Genomic DNA, 20,241 nt, shown 5'->3' on the forward strand with positions numbered 1-20,241 from the left:
TCATTTTAGCAATACATCTCCCCAGAAATCCTATGACAGCACACTTGAACATTCAATTCTCCTGGCTTCTTCTATTGGCAGGTAATACCCTTTCTTCTCACAAAGGGAATTTTTGTCCACTCTCCTTAGAGTCTGGGTTCAAATGTTACTTTCTGTAGCCTTTCTCAATCTCCCCAGGCAATTCTCTGTCCCTTCACAACCCCAAAGCACTGAGTTGACAGTGCTAGTAAAGCAATCCTCACACTACATTACAGTAAGTTCCACCAGCACATTTCTCCCACTACTAGACTCTTAAGTGCCTGGCACAGCCCATGACATTGAAGGCACACAAGATATCTGACAAACTATATTGCTTCCTAGAATTTTAGGACTGAGAGGGGCCAAGGAAGCCAACATTTTTTTTCAGATGCAAAAGTGAGACTCAAAGAAGACTGAGTGACTGGTCCAAATTATAAAGACAGAGGCTGTGAAAGGAATGACACTGAAGTTTCCTTTCCCAATAAAACTCATGAGGACAGAACTGTGTGTCTGGCTCATTGCTTCCAAACTGGTTCACCTAGCAAAGGACTGAGGTGTATGGTAAACTCTCAAGTGTTTTCCATTAAAAATCACTATAGGCCGGGCGCTGTGGCTCACGCCTGTAATCCTAGCTCTTGGGAGGCCGAGGCGGGCGGATTGCTCAAGGTCAGGAGTTCAAAACCAGCCTGAGCAAGAGCGAGACCCCGTCTCTACTATAAATAGAAAGAAATTAATTGGCCAACTGATATATATATAAAAAATTAGCCGGGCATGGTGGCGCATGCCTGTAGTCCCAGCTACTTGGGAGGCTGAGGCAGAAGGATCACTCAAGCCCAGGAGTTTGAGGTTGCTGTGAGCTAGGCTGACGCCACGGCACTCACCCTGGACAACAAAGCGAGACTCTGTCTCAAAAAAAAAAAAAAAAAAATCACTATAAATGTCAATCCATAAATGTTGAGAAATAGACAAATCCTAAAGTCAGATCTTATCAGTCTTTTATCAATTCCCAATTGCAAAAATTCTGAGAAATTAGCAAAATTACCTTGTATGACCATAAATTATATGAAAGTAGTGTAAGTCAAACAGTTAATATTTTCTGACAGTAACACATTTAAAGTGAAATCTGTTTCCATGCCTACGGGTTTACAGAAGCCTGTCTACAATAGAGTGAATAAGACAGTTACAACTGACACACAGCACACCAACATTAAAAACATTATTCATACAAGCAGACTATGTCAAATGCTAATAAAGTGCAAGTGATAACTTGCCTCTGTGGGGACTAGAGACAAGGGTTCACATTTTGAGGAAGTTCAAGTTTAGCGGCCAAAAGCCAAACCACGATTTGCTGCCATTATGGAGAGAACCTAAGGAAAATGATTACTTCCACCAAGTAAAATACTTGGATTTCATCAATGGGACAAGAGAACCAGGGTGCCCAATGAACAAACACTAAAGAACAATCAGTCTCCTTTTCGACTGTCAGGATTAGTAGAAGACAGTACGACTCCTTCCAGGAAATTCACGTAAGCAGGTGCCTAGAATTCTCTGACAAACACTGCAGCCGAAGGGAACTGTGACGCCAAGAAAGGCCAGGAAACCATAGCGACCCTCCAGCAGGGCGTGGGGCCGGCCCAACACAACTAGGCACAAAAGTGTTAACCCAACATCTGGAAGGATCCCGGCGCCACCACGAAGCCGCAGGCCCTTGGCATTCCCCTAACCCGGCCAGATGATCAGATCTAGGGCTCGGGCTCCCCTCATGGCAGGGAGGTGGCTGATTCCATGAGAGGTGGATACAGACCTGCAGGGACTTCCAGAGCCTACAGACCGAGTCACCCCTACAGAGAGGCCACTCCACCTGAGACAAACGGCTGCAGCCAGGAGCCACCGCCCACTGCCGCCCGGCTCAGCCGCCTGCGGCCTTCTCGGCCTGTCCCCCACCTCACAAGCCAAGCCGGGCTGGTGTTAGCCCCAATCAGGCTGCACGGCCTCTACTCCGCCCGAAGGGCTCCAGGGCGGCGAGAGAGAGCAGGGTATGCAAGGGTCCGCCGGGGCCCACCGCCCCCTCATCACTCACCATGGCGACTCCCCAGAGCCTGCAGCAATCAGCACCCACCCAGCGAGGAGCCTCCCGCGGTCATGTGACGCTTCCCCCAAGCCCCGCCCCCTATAGCCCCGCCTTCAGGCCCTGCAGCCGGCTCCTCGATTGGCCTACTTCTAGGAACGCAAGTCTCGCGTGTTTATTGGCCCTTGACACTTCACGCTAGACTGACGGACCTGGGAACTAACCAATCTCTCCACAGTGTGTTAGAGTGGCGGGGGCGGGGCGGAGCGGAGTAGTGGGGATCGTTCGGCGTCAGGCTGGAGACAGCAGGAGGGAAAGACGCTGTGTGATGAGTTTGTCAAGAAGGAAGGAATCAGAGAGGAAACCGCCGGTTTACGTTCACTGTATCCGCCTTGGAAAATGCACTCACGGTGCGCATGCGCAAAATCAAGACCAGGATTGGCTTGTAAAACGGTCTTAACATTTTGGTCCAACCAATACAGATGCACCAGGGTTGGGAGCTGGCTCTCACTGGACGGCGCTGAGTCTGCGCGCGCATTTCGCCTCGCCCCGGCCAACCCCGGGTCGTTAGCGTGTCCGCTATGGGGTCCGGGCTGATCGGGCACCTGGCCCCGCGCCTGGGCCTCGCGGAGCCTGGCGTGCTGAGGTGAGTCCGGGCACCCACGCCTGCCCCGCGACCCTGGCCCTCCGACGAGGCCTGAGCCTTTCCCGGGCAACGGGCGGTGCAGGAGCTCCAGGGAGCTCCTGGGCCGCGCGACGTGTAGGCCCTTCTCTAAGGAAAACTTCCCGGCAGTGGGTTTCCGTGAGAGGGCGTGGAGGAGCGATCGTAGACGGCCCTGGGCACTGCCGGCTCGGGGGGAGCTAGCGCAAGTGGTAGGTAGGAAAAGGAACAAGTCGGGGGGAACGTCCGTCGTTCCGTGGACTTTCAATGAGGGCCCTGCAGAGGCCACGGTGTGTGATGGCGAGAACCGTGAAGAACGTTCCACAGGGTGACGTGCCGGGGCGACTGGGAGGCTGGGCGGGGCGCGGCCTGGCCTGGCAGCTGCCTTTCACAAAAATTCAGAAAAGGGCTCAGAGGAGGTGATACAAGGTGCCAGGCGAGGGAAGATGTGAGAGTGGTGCGAGCAGAGACTACAGCCTGTGCAGAGGCCTTTAGATGGGGAGGATCTTTGCATGATCAAGGTAGAGCCTTGATCATGGCGGTTCAAGGTAAAGCCATTGTGGTTAACGGGTGGAGAGCGGGACCAGGCTCAGTGCCTCAGCAGTCAGTTAGGTGAGGGAAGGGAAGGAAAAGAACACGTCTTTAAAGATTTGCAGACGGACCTCCAGGACTGTAATCATTTAGAACAGCGGTTCTCAACGTGTACTTCCTGGACCAGCAGCAGCAGTGTCTTGGTACTTGTTAGAAATTCCTGGGCCCCATCCCACGCCTACTGTCCAGAAACTGGGGACGGGACATGGCAATCTGTTTTCACTAGCTGGTGATTGTCCTGTACAGTAAAGTTTGAGAACCACTGCTTTAAAAGAAGTTTGGGGTGGGGAACCCTAGTCTAACCTGCCTGCCTCTGATAGTTCATGTTTGTTCCAGTAATGGAAGGAGCAAAGAAGGGATTTTTCCCCCCCTGGAACTTTTGCCTGAAAACACTTGAGCACAGTGATGTCTGGAGTCAGGGTGCTGGTTCTGTCTTTTAGAGCTTCCCCTCCCCAAAGAATGTGAGCTTCATTCCCAGACCCAAATAAACTTGCACAGTAGTTAGGCACAGTATCAACTCCACCAGGCTGTATTCATTGTTTACCAAAGTATTGGGCAAACTTCTGAATGAAAGTTTTAGTGAACACTTTGCCCTTTAAACTAGGAAAGCAGAGGAGTACTTACGACTGTCTCAGGTGAAGTGTATTGGCCTGTCTGCACACACTACAGAAACCAGCAGTGCAGTCATGTGCCTGGACCTTGCCGCCTCCTCTATGAAGTGCCCCTTGGACAGGGTAAGTAGGTCCCACTGAATGAGTAATCTATTATAACATTAGTTAACCATTACATTTAAATTTTTGGTTGGACTAGACCCCAGTCAAAACTCTTGTTTTAGAATTTTCCTGGCTATTCTCATATGTTATTCTGGATAGACTTTAGAATCATTTTGTTGGGTTGGAAAAAAAGATTTTTGCAATATTTTCTTTACTCTTCACTATCTGGTTTCTCTGACCACGTCTTTCTTTACTAGAGTTCATCTTCTACGCTACTGCTAACATAATCTTTCTAAAGCACATACTTTAAAACCTATGTTTTTCTTCCATTATCACAGTGATTGGGAGAACAAGCTTTGGAATCAGGAAGAGTCACATGTTGGGATCAAATCTCAACACTATTTACTAGTTCTAAACCTCCAGTTTCCTCATCCATAAACTGGGGATAAAAATACCCATTTCACTGGACTTTTGGAAGATTATACAATATATTGTATGTAACACACTTAACACAGTATCTATGTCATAGCAATACACTCATGAAATGGTAGTATTAGAAACAATGCTGTGTTGGCTTGCCATTATCATCAAACTCTCCAGCCTATGTTGACCCCTGACCTCAAACTGCAGAATTCACTTAACAGACTGTGTACTTTAGTCACTAGCAGCTTTATAAATACATTACCTTTTTTTTCCTGTAGTGCTTTTCTGGCAAGCTCCATATTTGTCTTATGAGTTATATCCTTTCTGAAGTTTCCTTGACTCTCCCTTTCCCTACTCCACACACATACCCTCCCCTCCCCATTCCCACTACTTTTCCCTTCATTTTCTTAATAAATTGCACATTGGCACCTTTCTTGAAATACAAGTACCCATATAAGTAGGTGTCTCCTACCATTTTTTACTCATAGCTTGGTTACATTAATACTATGTAATAATTTTAAATTATCTGGATATATGCATGACTGCCTTTATATAATATGAGCTCTTTGAAAGCAGTACTTACTCTGGCTGACATGATTACTATTTTTTGACTAAATGAAGCTAAACCTTTAGGTAGACTGACTTGCCACAGAACTGATTAATTTTGAAAACTTGATACCACTTATTAAACAAGTGTTTAAGGGTACCAATATATAGAACTTATGATTTTTACGATGTGTGTGTGTTTCCTTTCAAAGGCTTATTTAATTAAACTTTCTGGTTTGAACAAGAAGACATATCACAGCTGTCTTAAATCTTTTGAGTGTTTACTGGGCCTGGATTCAAATATTGGAATAAGAGACCTAGCCATACAGTTTAGCTGTACAGAAGCAGTGAACATGGCTTCAAAGTTACTGCAAAGGTATGGGGCATAAAGAACCTTAATTGAAAATTTATACTGATAAAGCAAAATCACCCAGTATTATATTCTGATTTTCAGTCTTTAGGCTGGTCCGAAGGTAGTGAGTTATCTCACGTGATTGTTCACAGTCAGTTACAGATTGAACTCCTTGTTCTACTACTTTCCCCCCTCCTCACTACTGCACTTGACTAGTCTTAAAAAAAAAAAAAAAAAAAAAAAAAAAATAACTAATATGCCAAAGTAACACAGCACATCTCATGTGTTTTTAAAATGTTGTAAGTTCTGATTTACATCTTCAGTCCCTTTTGAAATATTTTCTAACAAAGAATGCTGCAAACACTGTTCCCCCTTAGCTATGAGTCCAGTCTTCCCCAGACACAGCAAGTAGATCTTGACTTATCCAGACCACTTTTCACCACCGCTGCACTACTTTCAGCATGCAAGTAAGTGTTCCTTTTACCATTCAGAAAAGTTCCCAACTAATAGGTGCATTTTTCATTTTCAAAGAATACTTATAATTTAGTTGATTTCAACTCAGAGCATATTTTCCTCTATATATAACATTGGTAATAGTGGCCAAGTTCCCCATTTATCCCATAATGTAGTTGACAACTTGGTACTGGTGATGCCAGAAATCCACTTGCCAAGTGGCATAAACTGGTATTCTGATCTCAGAGTCTGCCTTTTATGTAAGTGATGAAATCTGTCATTGAAACAGTGTTCATGTGTGATCTCCTGGGTTTTTTTTTTTTTTTTTTTTGAGACAGAGTCTTGCTCTGTTGCAATTGTTGATGTCTTTATCTAAAGTTGTCTTATTTTATCTTGCTGGAAAACTCCTTAGAAAACAAAATGTAGTTGGCCCTTAAATAATAGGTTTCTCACTACCTAGCCTAATTTTGGTATGCTTGACTTTATTAGCTACATACCCAGGAGTGATTAATGACATTTGTAGAAAATGTCCCTTTAATTCAACAAAGGTATGTGTGTATGAAGAGGGAGTGTGGCTGTTATTGTAGAAAACAGAATAGTCAAATAATCCCACTTTTGAAACCATACTACACTGAGTAAAGAAAGATTTGAGAAGGTCTGCTTTCCTGAATAAAAAGTTTGTTTTCTGTTTTTTATTAGCGGTGCTTTGTTACTAGTAGGGTATTTTGTTTGTTTTTTTTTCAGGATGGGGTGGGGAGTATCATGGATTAAAATGAGTTGAACACTTTTTAAAAAATGCTATGATTGTCATTCAGCAAATTAATAACATCTGAAATTTACTAAAAAGAGTGTATAAAAGCACTACAGCAAATGTCTTTTATGTGCCCCTTTTGTTACAAAACAAATTCCATGTGCATTTTAACTCAGTCCAATAAAAAAAAAAAAGCTTTAAAAGGCAAATTTACTTGGTTATAGTTAATGGCATGTTTGGAATAAGGGAAAAACTAGACAGTTGGGGGTTCTTACTAAAGCATGGGCAAACAGGAAATAAGTTGATGATCTGGTTGGCCAGAGAGGAAAACTATTGGTCTTGAGCAAAGCAACTTATGAAATTCTTTCATAGGATTCTAAAGCTGAAAGTGGATAAAAACAAAATGGTAGCCACATCTGGTGTTAAAAAAGCCATATTCGATCGACTGTATAAACAATTAGAGAAGATTGGACAGCAGATTAACAGTGAGTATTCTGTAGTTCAAGAATATGTCATTTTAAAATGTAGACTTGCTGGTAAAAGTCAAATATTTTTAAACTTACAAACTGGCTGCTTCCTAAATTCTATATTACATGTGGACCAGATATGTTTTTAGTGAGAAAATTGGGTTTAATATTAATTTTTTTCAAGTAAAATAACTTAATAACTTTTTTTTTTTTTTTTTAATTTTTTTTTTATTTTGGCATATTATGGGGGTACAGATTTTAAGGTTTCAATAAATGCCCATTTCCGCCCCTCCCCCCAAAAGTCTGAGTCTCCATCATGACCATCCCCCAGATGGTGCACATCTCACTCACTATGTATGTATATACCCGCCCCCCTCCCACCTGCCCAATACCCTATTACTGTAGCACCTATGTGTCCACTTAGGTGCTACTCAGTTAATACCAGTTTGCTGGAGAATATATCTAATAACTTTTTTAAGACCTATGATTCCATTAATCTGTGCCTGGAAAATAAATTCTTTATTAACATGTTCCAGTGTTAAGTGAACATAAGCTAAAATAGAAGTGATTCTCAAGTCTGACCAGAGAGGCCAAAAAAAAGAGAAGGCCAAAATCTTTTGCCTTCTACTTATCCTCATATTTTGTCAGTCAAGGTTCTAATTTTTATTTGTGATCCAAAATATGCCCAAATACTGAAATTGAGAATGGGAGAAATTAACCTTGATAATACTTTTTTCCTTAAAGGAGAACCTAGTGATTCAGCTACTCCACCACGAAAAAAAAAGAAGACAGTGATTGAACCCCCAGCAAAGGGTAAGTTTTACTAACTCTGAACTGACATTGTAATTAGTGCATTATGGAGTCCGGTGAGGGTTAAATGAGATAATACTATTAAAGTGCTTGGTTCACTGCCTACAAAACATGCGATAAGTGCTTGATAAATGTTAGCTATTGGAAGTCTTGGAATGCTTGGAATATAAGGAAGAGAAAAAGGTGATAGTTTAGCTGGGTGCGGTGGCATAAGCTTGTAGTCCTACCGTGTTTCCCCGAAAATAAGACCTACCCATAAAATAAGCCCTAGCAGGATTTCTAAGCATTTGCACAATGTAGGTCCTACCCTGAAAATAAGACCTAGTGATGGGAGTGGCAGCTCAGCATATCTGCACAACCCGTGCATTTTGTCACAGAGCGGTAAAGAAGACGAGCAGCCTTTCTTATCTGCCCCATGAGAGCTCTCTTACTCAACACGAGAGAATAGGGCCAATGGTTCTAAAGGAAATAGAGTCACAAGAAATTCAGGATGGAATTCGGGGTTTGGAGAGTTATGATGATGTTCCAGAAGAAGACGACTTAACTATATGAATAAATGTAGATTGTTGTACCGTACTTGAAAAAAATAACACATCCCCTGAAAATAAGCCCTTAGGGTGTCTTCTTGAGGAAAAATAAATATAAGAACCTGTCTCATTTTCAAGGAAACACAGTAGCTACTTGCGAAACCGAGGTGGGAGGATTGCTTAAGCCCAGGAGTTCATGTCTAGCCTGAGGAACATAGCAAGACCCCATCTCTTCAAAAAAAGTGATAGCTGCTGTTTCTGCATTTCATTTCAGTATTTTATTTCCTATTACATTAATTAAAGTAGATACTTTAAACAAGTTTGCTTTTTTCTTATTTTGTTACTAAACATAAGAATTTTGAAATTATGTTTGATAATTTTCTCTAATAGAAATAGAGGAAGTAATAGAGATGCCACATAAACTGCAGAAAGATGAAGATCTGACACAGGATTATGAAGAATGGAAAAGAAAAATTTTGGAAAATGCTGCTAATGTTCAAAAGGCTACAGCAGAGTGATTTCAGCTTCCAGTCTGGCATGTGATGCAAACTAAAGTACAGTGCCACCTCCAGGAAGATTTGAGCGCTTTGGAATTTTGTTTGAACTTTTATAACAAGGATCCTAAGACTGTTGCCTTCATAACAAAGAAAGCAGCACTGGGGCTAAGTTCTGGGCAGGCTGGCCCTGATGTGGGCAACATTAGATCAACTACAGTGCCTGACTGGAATAGCCTTATGTGCTCCTACAGAAATGGAATCGGAGCCATTTTGCTTTGTTTTGTGTTGAGTGAACGGCAGTCTCCTGTCCTATCCAGAACATAAAATTCAGGCTAAATGGAACCTTACAGATTTACTTAAGTTTTTGTGTTAAGTTTTTTGGTTTGACTAAATCAATATGTTATACAGCCTAAGTTAATAAATGTTATTTTTATATGCATTCAAATTGCACTTATCAGATTGGGGAAATCCTTGTTATGCTAAAAGCTATGTCTACTCTAGCAGGAAAAGAGGCACACTGCTCAACAGAGCACAAACTTGAATCAGACTTCCTGGGTTTAAAACCCTGCTCAGCCACTTACCACCTGTGAAACCTTGAGCAAATTAATTAGCTTCTTTATTCCTCATCTATAAAGTAAGAATAAAAATGGTACTACCTCATAGTATAATTCGAAGGAGTGTCTGAGCCAATACGTGGAAACCATTTAGCACAGTACCTGCTATCAATATTTAGTAAGGCCGGGCGCTGTGGCTCACGCCTGTAATCCTAGCTCTTGGGAGGCCGAGGCGGGCGGATTGCTCAAGGTCAGGAGTTCAAAACCAGCCTGAGCGAGACCCCGTCTCTACTATAAATAGAAAGAAATTAATTGGCCAACTGATATATATATATAAAAATTAGCCGGGCATGGTGGCGCATGCCTGTAGTCCCAGCTACCCGGGAGGCTGAGGCAGAAGGATCACTCGAGCCCAGGAGTTTGAGGTTGCTGTGAGCTAGGCTGACGCCACGGCACTCACTCTAGCCCGGGCAACAAAGTGAGACTCTGTCTCAAAAAAAAAAAAAAAAAATATTTAGTAAATATTAGAATGTAGAGAAAATCTCACATAAAGCATTAGCACCTTATTCTAAAATTAAGCAATACATCAAGGTTTATTTTCCATTATACCTACATACTGGAAAATGTGACTTTAGTGTAAATACTGCTTATTTTAAAACCATGGAGGCCGGGTGCGGTGGAATCCTAGCCCTCTGGGAGGCCGAGGCGGGCAGATTGCTAAAGGTCAGAAGTTCGAAACCAGCCTGAGCAAGAACGAGACCCCGTCTCTACTATAAATAGAAAGAAATTAAATGGCCAACTAATAAATAAAGAAAAAATTAGCCGGGCATGGTGGCGCATGCCTGTAGTCCCAGCCACTCCAGAGGCTGAGGCAGCAGGATTGCTTGAGCCCAGGAGTTTGAGGTTGCTGTGAGCTAGGCTGAGGCCATGGCACTCACTCTAGCCTGGACAACAAAGTGAGACTCTGTCTCAAAAAAAAAAAAAACCATGGGAAAGGACCTTTATGAAGGTAAGAAGTTGCTAAGGGAATCATGCCAAACATAATTTTCAGTAAAATTAAGAATACATGATCTTATTAAATATTTCCATGATGGCCAGGCACGGTGGCTCACGCCTGTAATCCTGACACTTTGGGAGGCCGAGGCAGGCGGATTGCTCAAGGTCAGTTCGAAACTAGCCTGAGCAAGACCCCGTCTCTACCAAAAATAGAAATAAATTAATTGACCAACTAAAAAATACATATATACAAAAAATTAGCCGGGCATGGTGGCGCATGCCTGTAGTCCCAGCTACTCAGGAGGCTGAGGCAGGAGGATCGCTGAGACCCGGAGATTGAGGTTGCTGTGAGCCAGGCTGATGCCACGGCACTCACTCTAGCCTGGGCAACAAAGTGAGACTCTGTCTCAAAAAAAAAAAATTTCCATGATGAAGTGATTACATCTAAGTTTTTAAAAATGTAATCGGAATGGCATCAATAATAATAGTGATTGCCTTTTATCTGCTAGGAGTAAGGGATAATACCTATTGCACAGACCTAGAATGATTAAAGGTGATTTTTCTTCTTTGCGCTTTTTCTTTTTTTGAGACAGACTCTCACTCTGTTGCCCGGGCTAGAGTGCCATGGTGTCAGCCTGGCTCACAGCAACCTCAAACTCCTGGGTTCAAGCAATCCTTCTGCCTCAGCCTCCCAAGTAGCTGGGACTACAGGCATGCGCCACCATGCCCGGCTAATTTTTTGTATATATTTTTAGTTGGCCAATTAATTTCTTTGTATTTATAGTAGAGATGGGGGTCTTGCTCTTGCTCAGGCTGGCTTCGAACTCCTGACCTTGAGCAATCCTCCCGCCTCAGCCTCCCAGAGTGCTAGGATTACAGGCATGAGCCACCGTGCCCGCCCTTTGCGCTTTTTGATTGTAGAAATTTAGCAGACTCAGACTAAAGAAATACTACAATGAAATGTTCCCAACATAAGCATAATGTCTGGCAAAGTCTGTGGGTATTGGGGCTTGATCATCACCTTTGGAACCACACACAGAGGACTGAAATTCTGGCTTTGCCACTTCTCCCTTTAAAAAAAGCTCAAAACCTTACTGAACCTCTGTTTTCTCATTTGTAAAATAAAAAAGCCAGGTGCCATGGCACATGACTCTAGGCCCAGCTACTCTGGAGGCTAAGGCAGGAGGATCACTTGAGCCTAGTAGTTTGAGGCAGCAGTGAGCTGATTGCACCTGTTAATAGCCAGTACACTGTACCTGGGCAACACAGCAAGGCCCTGTCAATCAATCAAAAATAACAATACATAAAGAATAAATAAATATAAATAAAAATAAAAAATCTGTCTTGTGAAATTTAAAGGTCATATTATATTATAAAGTGTATAGCACTTAGAAGGCATTCATTAAGTAGTAGCTTTTGTTACTTTGGTCTAAAATGGATAAGTGATCATTTATTTGAAGAAGGTGTATAATTTATTTGTTGACAAGATTTAGATGTCTAGCTTTGAGTCAAAAGCAACGTACTCATCATGTAAAATTAAGTACATTTAATATTTTTAATTGTAAAATATACATGACAAAATTTATCATCTCAATCTTTTTAAGTATACAGCTCAGTAGTGTACAGTCACTGTTTTGCGACCAATCTCCACAATTTTTTCATCTTGCAAAACTGACTGCCCATTAAACAACTCCCCATGCCTCCTCCTTACTCCCTGGCAACTATCATTCTACCTTCTGAATTTGACTAAGTGCTTCTGAATTTGATAAGTGGAATCAAACAGTATTTGTCTTTGTGACTGGCTTATCTCACTCAACATAAAGTCCTCAAGTTTCATCTATGTAGCATATGTCAGACTTTCCTTCCTTTTCAAGGCTGAATATTCACTTGTATATACCACATTTTGTTTATTCGTTGGTCAATGGGACACTTGTGTTGCTTCTCTTGGCTATTTTGAGTAATGTTGGTATGGACATGAGTGTACAAATCTCTTGAGGACGCTGCTTTCAGTTCTTTTGCGTGTATACCCAGAAGTGGGATTGCTGGGCCAAATAGTAATTCTAAGTTTTTGAGAAGCTACCATACTGTCTGTGGTAGCTGCACCATATTATAGTCCCACCAATATTGCACAAGTGTTCCAGTTTCTCCACATCCTTGCTAAAAAACTTGTTATTTTCCAAGGCTTTTTCTTTTCCTTTTTTCCATGGTAGCCATCCTAATGGGTGTGAGATGTTATCTCCTTGTGGTTTTGATTTGCATTTCCCTAATGATTAGGGGAAAGATGTGGAGCATCTTTTCATGTGCTTATTAGCTGTTTGTATATTTTCTTTGGGTAAAAGTCTATTTAAGTCCTTTGCCCCATTCTGAATCAGGTTATTAAAAAACAATAAAAATTGTTTGAATTTCTGGAGTTTTTTTATATCGTCTATGTCCTAATCCTGATCAGATATATGATCAGCAAGTATTTTCTCCCATTAAGTTGCCTTTTCTCCTTTAATGCACAGAAGTTTTTAATTTTGATGTAGTCTAATTTATGTTTTTACTTTCATTGCCTGTGCTTTGCTGTTATGTTCAAGAAATCATTGCCAAATCCAATGTCATGAAGTTTTCCCTGTTTTTGCCTAAGAGTTTTATTGTTTTAGTTCTAACATTTATGTTTGATCCATTTTGACTTAATTAAGTATATTCACTTTTAAATTACACTATTAAGATGTGATTCTGATAAATCTGGAAATTTTGAGTCTTGTATATTACAATATGAGAATAAATATAAGTACTGTTTGTGACTTATTCTTTGTTTTTTGGGGTTTTTTTTTTCTTTATTTTGGCATATTATGGGGGTACAGATTTTAAGGTTTCAATAAATGCCCATTTCCCCCCCTCCGGGGTTTTTTGTTGTTGTTTTTGAGACAGAGTCTCACTCTGTTGCCTGAGCTAGAGTGCCATGATGTCAGCCTAGCTCACAGCAACCTCCAACTCCTGGACTCAAGCGATCCTCCTGCCTCAGCCTCCCAAGCAGCTGGGACTATAGGCATGCACCACCATGCCCGGGTAATTTTTTGTATATATTTTTAGTTGGCCAATTAATTTCTTTCTCTTTTTAGTAGAGACGGGGTCTCGCTCTTTCTCAGGCTGGTTTTAAACTCCTGACCTCGAGCAATCCGCCCGCCTCAGCCTCCCAGAGAGCTAGGATTACAGGCGTGAGCCACCGTGCCCACCCTGAGCATGAGTTTTATTTGGATACATATCTATCAAAAGTGGGAGAATGGCATTTCCCCACACCCTCACCAACTCTTCACCAATCTGATAGGTGAAAAAAGCCGGAGGCAGATACCTTTTCAAGTTTCTCTGCCCAGCAGTTTCCAGTGGCTGTTTATTCAAATGGAAAAGTGATACCAATACAGCTGCCATCTAAAAATTTTTGAGCTATGTACACACCAGCAAAGTAAAGTACTAAAAATATTCAGAAAATTCAAGCTTTGCAAAAGCTCTCTCGAATTTAGGTTCAGGGAGGCTGAAATCCACATTCCCTCTCACTTGTGTGGGCTTGGCCTACATATATCCTTCAAAGGGACTTTGGAGAGAAATTGTTTCTCTATGTAAAGAATAATAGCATAGAGGAAAAATTAATTAAAATTTGATAGATACAGAATTCTCTCTAGATCTGTCCTGTCAAAGATAGATGCCACTAACCACAGCATTTAAAATGTGGCTAATGCAACTGCAGGATTGAATTTCTAATTTTATTTAATTTTAATCAATGTAAAAGTGGATACTCCAATTATTGGAAAATTTTTAAGTATGTTTCAAACAACTTGAATATGTAAGTATATTTTTCAGCAGTAAATTTTATAAACTCTAAATACAGATTAAGTAGTATGGTCAATGAAAACCTAGCATCTGAATTGTTATTTTTTTTTAGAAACAGGGTTTCACTCTGTTGTCCAGGCTGGAATGCAGTGGCACAATCATAGCTCACTCTAACCCCAAATGGTTGAGCTCCTCCGATCCTCCACACCCAGCTAATTGTTTCTTTTTAGAAGTGGGGTCTCGCTACATTGCCCAGGCTGGTCTCAAACTCCTGGCCTCAAGTAATCCTCCCACCTCAGCCTCCCAAAGTACTGGGATCACAGGCTTGAGCAACCATGCCCAATCTCAGCATGTATTTTAAGTGTAAAATATATGCCAGATTTTGGAGACTCAGTATGAAAAAAGAATATAAAATATCTCTATAGTTTTATATTGATTACATATTGAAATAATTTTATATTAAATTGAATAAATTATTAAAATTAATTTCAATGGGTTGTTTTTAGAGGAGCTACTAGAATTTTTAAATTATGTATATGGTTCTCATTCTATTTCTGTCAGGCAGTGCTGCTCTAGATCAAGGTAATTAACTACCTTTTTCTGGGGAGAAGATTCACAGCATTCCCCAAAGAATCTTAAGCCCCAAAGATGGTAAGAGCCGTCATGCCGTACAGAACCGCAGAATGTCCTCTCCAGCTCCTTCTGGAGGCTGCCCTCAAAAAAACCTTTTTCAGAAAGACAACTGACATTTAAAAAATAAAACATTTTGCCAAATCACTGTTACTGTCTCATCAAAGGGCAGTTTCCAGCAGCCATCTCTTCTGATACTCATTCGTTAACTGGCCCACCTGGGGTCGACCTAACCATGCTGGTACTGAAAATCTTAGCTTCCTACCAAGGCTTAGCATTCCAGAGGACATTTATAACTGGAGAACTGCAGAAGCAAGACAACCGCTCCCCCTCAGCCCCCCTCTCCATACCCATGTCCTGTGTAATTTTTAGTAATAAAGTTCCCCTTTTAATCATTTTGTAAATTGGTTAAGTGTTTAAGTATACACATATAGAAGTTTATAAATGTGTCGCTCACCATGCTGGGAACAGTGTCATTTCAGTGAATGGATGCGCGGCCAGTCTGCAATGCACGCAGTGAAGCACTGACATTTACAGGTGACTCTTGAACGGCGCGGGGTTGGTAGTGCCGACCTGTGCAGTGGAAACTCCAAGGATGATTTTTTGACTCCCCCGAAATTTAACTACTAATAGCCTACTGTTGACCAGAAGGCTTACCAAAACATAGTCAATTAACACATATTTTGCATGTTATATGCATTATATACTGTATTGTTACAATAAAGTAAGCTAAAGAAAATGCTATTAAGGAAATCATAAGAAAGAGAAAATATATTAACTATTCATTAAGTGGCAATGGATCATCATAAAGGTTTTCATTTTCATCGTCTTCGTGTTAAGCTGAGGAGGAAGAGGGGGAGGGGTTGGGCTTGCAGTCTCAGGGATGACAGAGGTGGAAGAAAATCTGAGTATAAGAAAATTTGTGCAGTTCAAACCGTGTTGTTCAAGAGTCAGGTTTACATGTATATAAAAAGTGTATATTTAAAGAATAACAATATTAAAAGTGGTATATCCTTAATAAAGTATCAGAAGAACAATTTTCCTTTATTGTCTCGTGAAGTATCATTGATGTGTCTCTCTCAGAAAGCTGAACACCCTTATATTCTTATCTCTCATATATTGCATATTGCTTTCCAGATTATAAGACCAGAAACAGAAATTCATAGCCAAGAAAGAGAGCTCAGGACAGGGCAGAATTGGGAGACAGGGTTGAGGTGTGTATAGATTTAACAAGCACATTCAAAATGACCATTGCTCTGATTTAGCATGATAGTTGATATATTTTGAAATTTCAAACAATGACATTGATTCTCAAAAGGGAGCATACATTAAAACAAGTTGGAGGATCACTGTCGTGGATCCATGTTGCTTGACACCAGAGTAGGGTAGTAAAATGTCAGCTCACACCCAAGCAAATCAAAATCCTAGGAATTCCTTATACTGGAGGAGATAATACTGAGTAGCATGCCCCTGTGAAATAGTCTACAGAGCTCTTTAATCAGAGTAAGTTTAGAATATAAATTTGACACATGCAAAGTAGGAGCTTTCCCACCTACCTAAAGCATGCCTACACTTACCACCAAAAGTAGGTTACTTGAAAAGAAAGGAAACACAGCATTTCAAACTTAGTGATCTTACAAGGCAGAAAATAGTTCTTAGGATGCTTTCTTTAGAGCCATTTTTCATCCACAAGAAAGGCAGCAGCCATAACCTTTCTTGACAAAATAAGTGGAATTGATAAGATAAAAAGCAGATTATTTAAAATCTTGAGTCATCTCTTCACTTCACTTCACCACTGGCTTCAATAACTTCTGGGCCCATTGGAACAGCAGAACTGAAGATTAGGGACAAGTTGGAAATTTCCTTAACCTGTTGGCAGCAGTCACTACGTAGAAATGTTTCTTGAGACAAAGAGAGAAGAAAAGAAAAGGTGTATTTTTAGACTAATGTCTTTAAGAGGAAACAACAAACGGATTTAAGTGAGTCTAGCCACTTGGGTTTGTTTAAAATGGATAATCTAAAGGGGAATAATTTTAGTAGAACAGTCACATGACTCAGAGGCATGTTTGGAGTAAGTATCAAATGACAAGATAGGTTATTCTGCCCTTTTCACATAAACGACGGAGCACCCTACAACAGTTTTTAAAACTGCAGTTCACAACCTACCAAGGAGTCATGAAGTCAAATTGGTGGGTTGTGGTCAGCACATTTTAAAAATGAAACCAAATGACATAGAATAGAAACTATCAGAGTGCATCACACTCAGAGCAAATGTCTCAAGATTTCTGTACCGTGTATGTGTACACGTGTACATATGTGCACCTGTGTACTGGCTCCCTAGGTATAGTGTTTCGTTTTTGTTTTTTGATCCTCAGTGAGGATCCAAGTCAATAGCAAAATGTCAGAAAGCCACTTTCCTGGATCACAATTGCTTTGAAGATAGGTTTTATATCCACGGTACCAAAGAGTTTTGTTGTAAACAACATTATAAAGTTTTGAAAGCTTAATAGGGCTTTCCCATCCCTCATTTCTTTTTTTTTCTTTTTTCTTTTTTTTTTTTTTTTTTTTTTTTCTTGAGACAGAGTCTCACTCTGTTGCCCGGGCTAGAGTACTGTGGTGTCAGCCTAGCTCACAGCAACCTCAAACTCCTGGGCTCAAGCAATCCTCCTGCCTCAGCCTCCCGAGTAGCTGGGACTACAGGCATGCACCACCATGCCCGGCTAATTTTTCTATATATATTAGTTGGCCAATTAATTTCTTTCTATTTTTAGTAGAGATGGAGTCTCGCTCTTGCTCAGGCTGGTTTCGAACTCATGACCTTAAGTGATCCTCCCACCTTGGCCTCCCAGAGTGCTAGGATCACAGGCGTGGGCCACCGCGCCCAGCCCCATCCCTCATTTCTGAAATGTGAAGGAATCTGGCCTCATGCTACAAGCAGTTGGTTTAGGAGTTTCATTGCAATTGCCATTGAGAACATATGCTTAAACTTCATTTTGTCACTTCAAGAGTCCATATTAAGTACAAACCAAATGTAACTTTATGTCAGTTATTTTTGGTCTGTGGTATTTCTAAATCAAGTTAACAGCTTTTGACACGAGAGAGACTTTTCCCCCTAAATAATCTTTCTGTTTAGAATCAAAATATAAGTAAAGATTTAACTACAATTCTTTCAAAGAACAGATTAAGAAGATAAATGCTGCCTTTACTAAAAGAAAAACAAAATACCTTCCATTTTCTCTGAGCCATGTATTTCTGCAGCAATAGTTGGGATTTGAGACCAACTTTGGATCTTGAAGCCTTGGCAGGCAGATTATTCAGCCACTCATGTTTCAGGCACTGTGCGGCACTCATTCTGCAGCTGTGAAATCAAACAGCAGTCAAGACTTTTAGTCAGGATTGCCTTTTCTAATCCAAAAACCTGTTAGATCATGTAGGAAGCCTGAGTCAGTGGAAGATTAATCATTTAGGTAGATTCAGGCCATGTACCAAAGAGGAAACTCCTCATGCCTAAAATTCCCCTCCTTAGCAATGCCAGAAAGTCGTCAGCAAAATGTCACCTGAGCTCTATGGAGGGCATATGTCCCAGTGACTAATCGCCACCTCCCCAGGGCCAGCTTTGAGGCGGGCAGCAGGAAGCACACAGCGCCTGGAGCTGCCCTTAAGCAGCAAAAGAACAGGAGGCTTGGGAGAAGCTCCTGTCTCCTTCCAGAGTGTAAAGTCAACTCGCTCATTTGAACTAGAAATTGTTTTTCTTCTCACATAACTTTTTAGTCAGAAAGAAACAAAACAGTGAAGGTGAGGGAAATGTGAGCTGTCTTAGAGGTCAGACTGTTGGGCCTTCCCTCTGGGTTATTCATACACCACCTTTGGTTATTTCCAGTTATCACTTTATGTCTGAGTATCAGAAAACCCCAGTGGCTCACCCCATGACTTCGATATAGGTGCTGGAGCCTAAGTGGACCTTCGCCATAAGAAATGAGGTATTCGGGTCTTTTATTCTTGAGAATAACATCTGCACATCTCAACTTTTTTTCAACCGTATCCTATTACAGGTGATAATAACTTGGAGATAGGATCAATTTGCAAATACTCCCCTTTCTAAAACTGTATTTTATGGTCCTAGTTGTTTGCTTTAAATTGGTTTGCTTTGTCCCTTTCTCTGCTCCCTTTATTGTTCCAAAGCAGCAGCAGATAAAGAAATCCTGAACAGAGCCAGTTGTGGGAAGAAAGGACCTTAGCTGCAGCAGTCCTGCCCAGCACCCAGACCAGGGGCTGCCACTGGAACGGGTCATGGGTGAGAAGCAGTGAAGGTACCTCTTCTCTTTGACCAGCAACCTGGAAACAAAGTCCTTGGCCTCCTCGGACAGCCCTTCAAAGGTGTCAGCGTCGAAATCCCAGCTGCAGTTCACAATGAAATTCATGGTCTCTGCATCTGTTTCCCCTAGAAATGGGGACAAGCCACTGAGTCTGCAGAGGAGAGAAGGGACCATGAGTGTGTCCCCATGCCGACGTATGTGCCGACACACCGACAGGACAGAGAAAAACTTACAAGGTCCGAGTGGCCCTAACCAGAACCGAGAGGGTTCAAAAGGAGAGCACCACCACCTCTCCGCAGTCCGCTGTGCTCGCTGAGAGGAGGAAAGCAGGCTTGGCATGTGGAGGCAGGAAGAGCATCTGGAATAAATCCCGTCATGCTCACCTCTTTTCCCCTCATTCCCTGGGTCCCGGGTCAATACGCTCAGTTATCAAGTACAAATACATTTAATTAAAAATAATAATAGCTTTCCAGGCCGGGCATGGTGGCTCCCAGCACTTTGGTAGGCCAAAGTGGAAGGATCGCTTGAGACCAAGAGTTTGAGACCAGCCTGGGCAATACAGGGAGACCCTGTCTCTACAGAAAATTTTTAAAAATTAGCCAGGTGTGGCAGCACAGGCCTATAGTCCCTGGGGAAGCTGAGGCAGGAGGATCACTTGCACCAGGAGTTCAAGGCTACAGTGAGCTGCGATAGCACCACTGTACTCCAGCCTGGGCGACAGAGCAAGACCCTGTCTCAAGAAAAGAAAAAAATAGCTTTCCATGTCTATGAAACCACTAGGCTCATTTAAAAATCTATCTCTGCCTCAGGCCAAAGGAAAACTAGCTTTGTTAGGCTCCTGCTAGAGTGCAGGCAGGGAGGCAGGACAGCCTGAGGGCTGGCCTCGGAGCTGTCAACACCCAGCCCGGTGCAGCACACACGGGGCGGGGACACTGGGCAGCAGTGGCATGACGAGAAGAAAACATGACTTTGTGGCCTCTAAGGAAGTAGCCAAGGGAAGTCCACAGTTGGCGAGAAGACAGCAGGGAGCACGAGGTCAGAAGTGACGAGGCTGGGTG

At 41.9% G+C, this 20,241-nt stretch overlaps 3 protein-coding genes across 4 annotated transcripts in view; 1 reads left to right on the forward strand and 2 right to left on the reverse strand.

Annotated features, from left to right (window-relative positions):
• VPS35 (VPS35 retromer complex component) overlaps nucleotides 1-2,242 on the reverse strand; it is a 36,091-nt gene extending 33,849 nt beyond the window's left edge. Inside the window, exon 1 of the mRNA XM_012773853.3 lies at nucleotides 2,099-2,242. Within this exon, the coding sequence (XP_012629307.1) occupies nucleotides 2,099-2,101 (3 nt within the window). The 5' untranslated portion in view covers nucleotides 2,102-2,242. The remainder of the gene's footprint in view (nucleotides 1-2,098) is intronic.
• A 316-nt stretch (nucleotides 2,243-2,558) lies between these two features.
• Nucleotides 2,559-9,951, forward strand: ORC6 (origin recognition complex subunit 6). The gene is made up of 7 exons (XM_012773855.3): nucleotides 2,559-2,732; nucleotides 3,943-4,072; nucleotides 5,233-5,396; nucleotides 5,750-5,839; nucleotides 6,949-7,061; nucleotides 7,788-7,856; nucleotides 8,771-9,951. Exons 1-7 carry the CDS (start codon nucleotides 2,668-2,670, stop codon nucleotides 8,896-8,898), a joined length of 759 nt encoding a protein of 252 aa, XP_012629309.1. The 5' UTR covers nucleotides 2,559-2,667; the 3' UTR covers nucleotides 8,899-9,951.
• Nucleotides 9,952-15,308: 5,357 nt separating this feature from the next.
• The window catches only part of MYLK3 (myosin light chain kinase 3), a 62,422-nt gene continuing 57,489 nt past the window's right edge, over nucleotides 15,309-20,241 (reverse strand). The window contains exons 11-13 of one of the 2 annotated variants that reach the window (XM_075995600.1): nucleotides 19,182-19,334; nucleotides 18,093-18,225; nucleotides 15,309-16,768 (exon numbers count right to left, since the gene is read on the reverse strand). In XM_075995600.1, the coding sequence (XP_075851715.1) occupies nucleotides 16,709-16,768; nucleotides 18,093-18,225; nucleotides 19,182-19,334 (346 nt within the window). In that variant the 3' untranslated portion in view covers nucleotides 15,309-16,708. The remainder of the gene's footprint in view (nucleotides 16,769-18,092; nucleotides 18,226-19,181; nucleotides 19,335-20,241) is intronic. The other variant, XM_075995599.1, reaches the window with a different exon arrangement.

Source organism: Microcebus murinus, chromosome 20, assembly GCF_040939455.1.
Source record: "Microcebus murinus isolate Inina chromosome 20, M.murinus_Inina_mat1.0, whole genome shotgun sequence".
Taxonomy (NCBI): domain Eukaryota; kingdom Metazoa; phylum Chordata; class Mammalia; order Primates; family Cheirogaleidae; genus Microcebus; species Microcebus murinus.

Coding starts and splice junctions, on each gene's coding strand:
- ORC6 (XM_012773855.3), top strand. CDS start 2,668: ATGGGGTCCGGGCTGATCGGGCACCTGGCCCCGCGCCTGGGCCTCGCG. Junction 5,397..5,749: donor GCTTCAAAGTTACTGCAAAG/GTATGGGGCATA, acceptor GTTCCCCCTTAG/CTATGAGTCCAGTCTTCCCC. Junction 5,840..6,948: donor GCACTACTTTCAGCATGCAA/GTAAGTGTTCCT, acceptor ATTCTTTCATAG/GATTCTAAAGCTGAAAGTGG.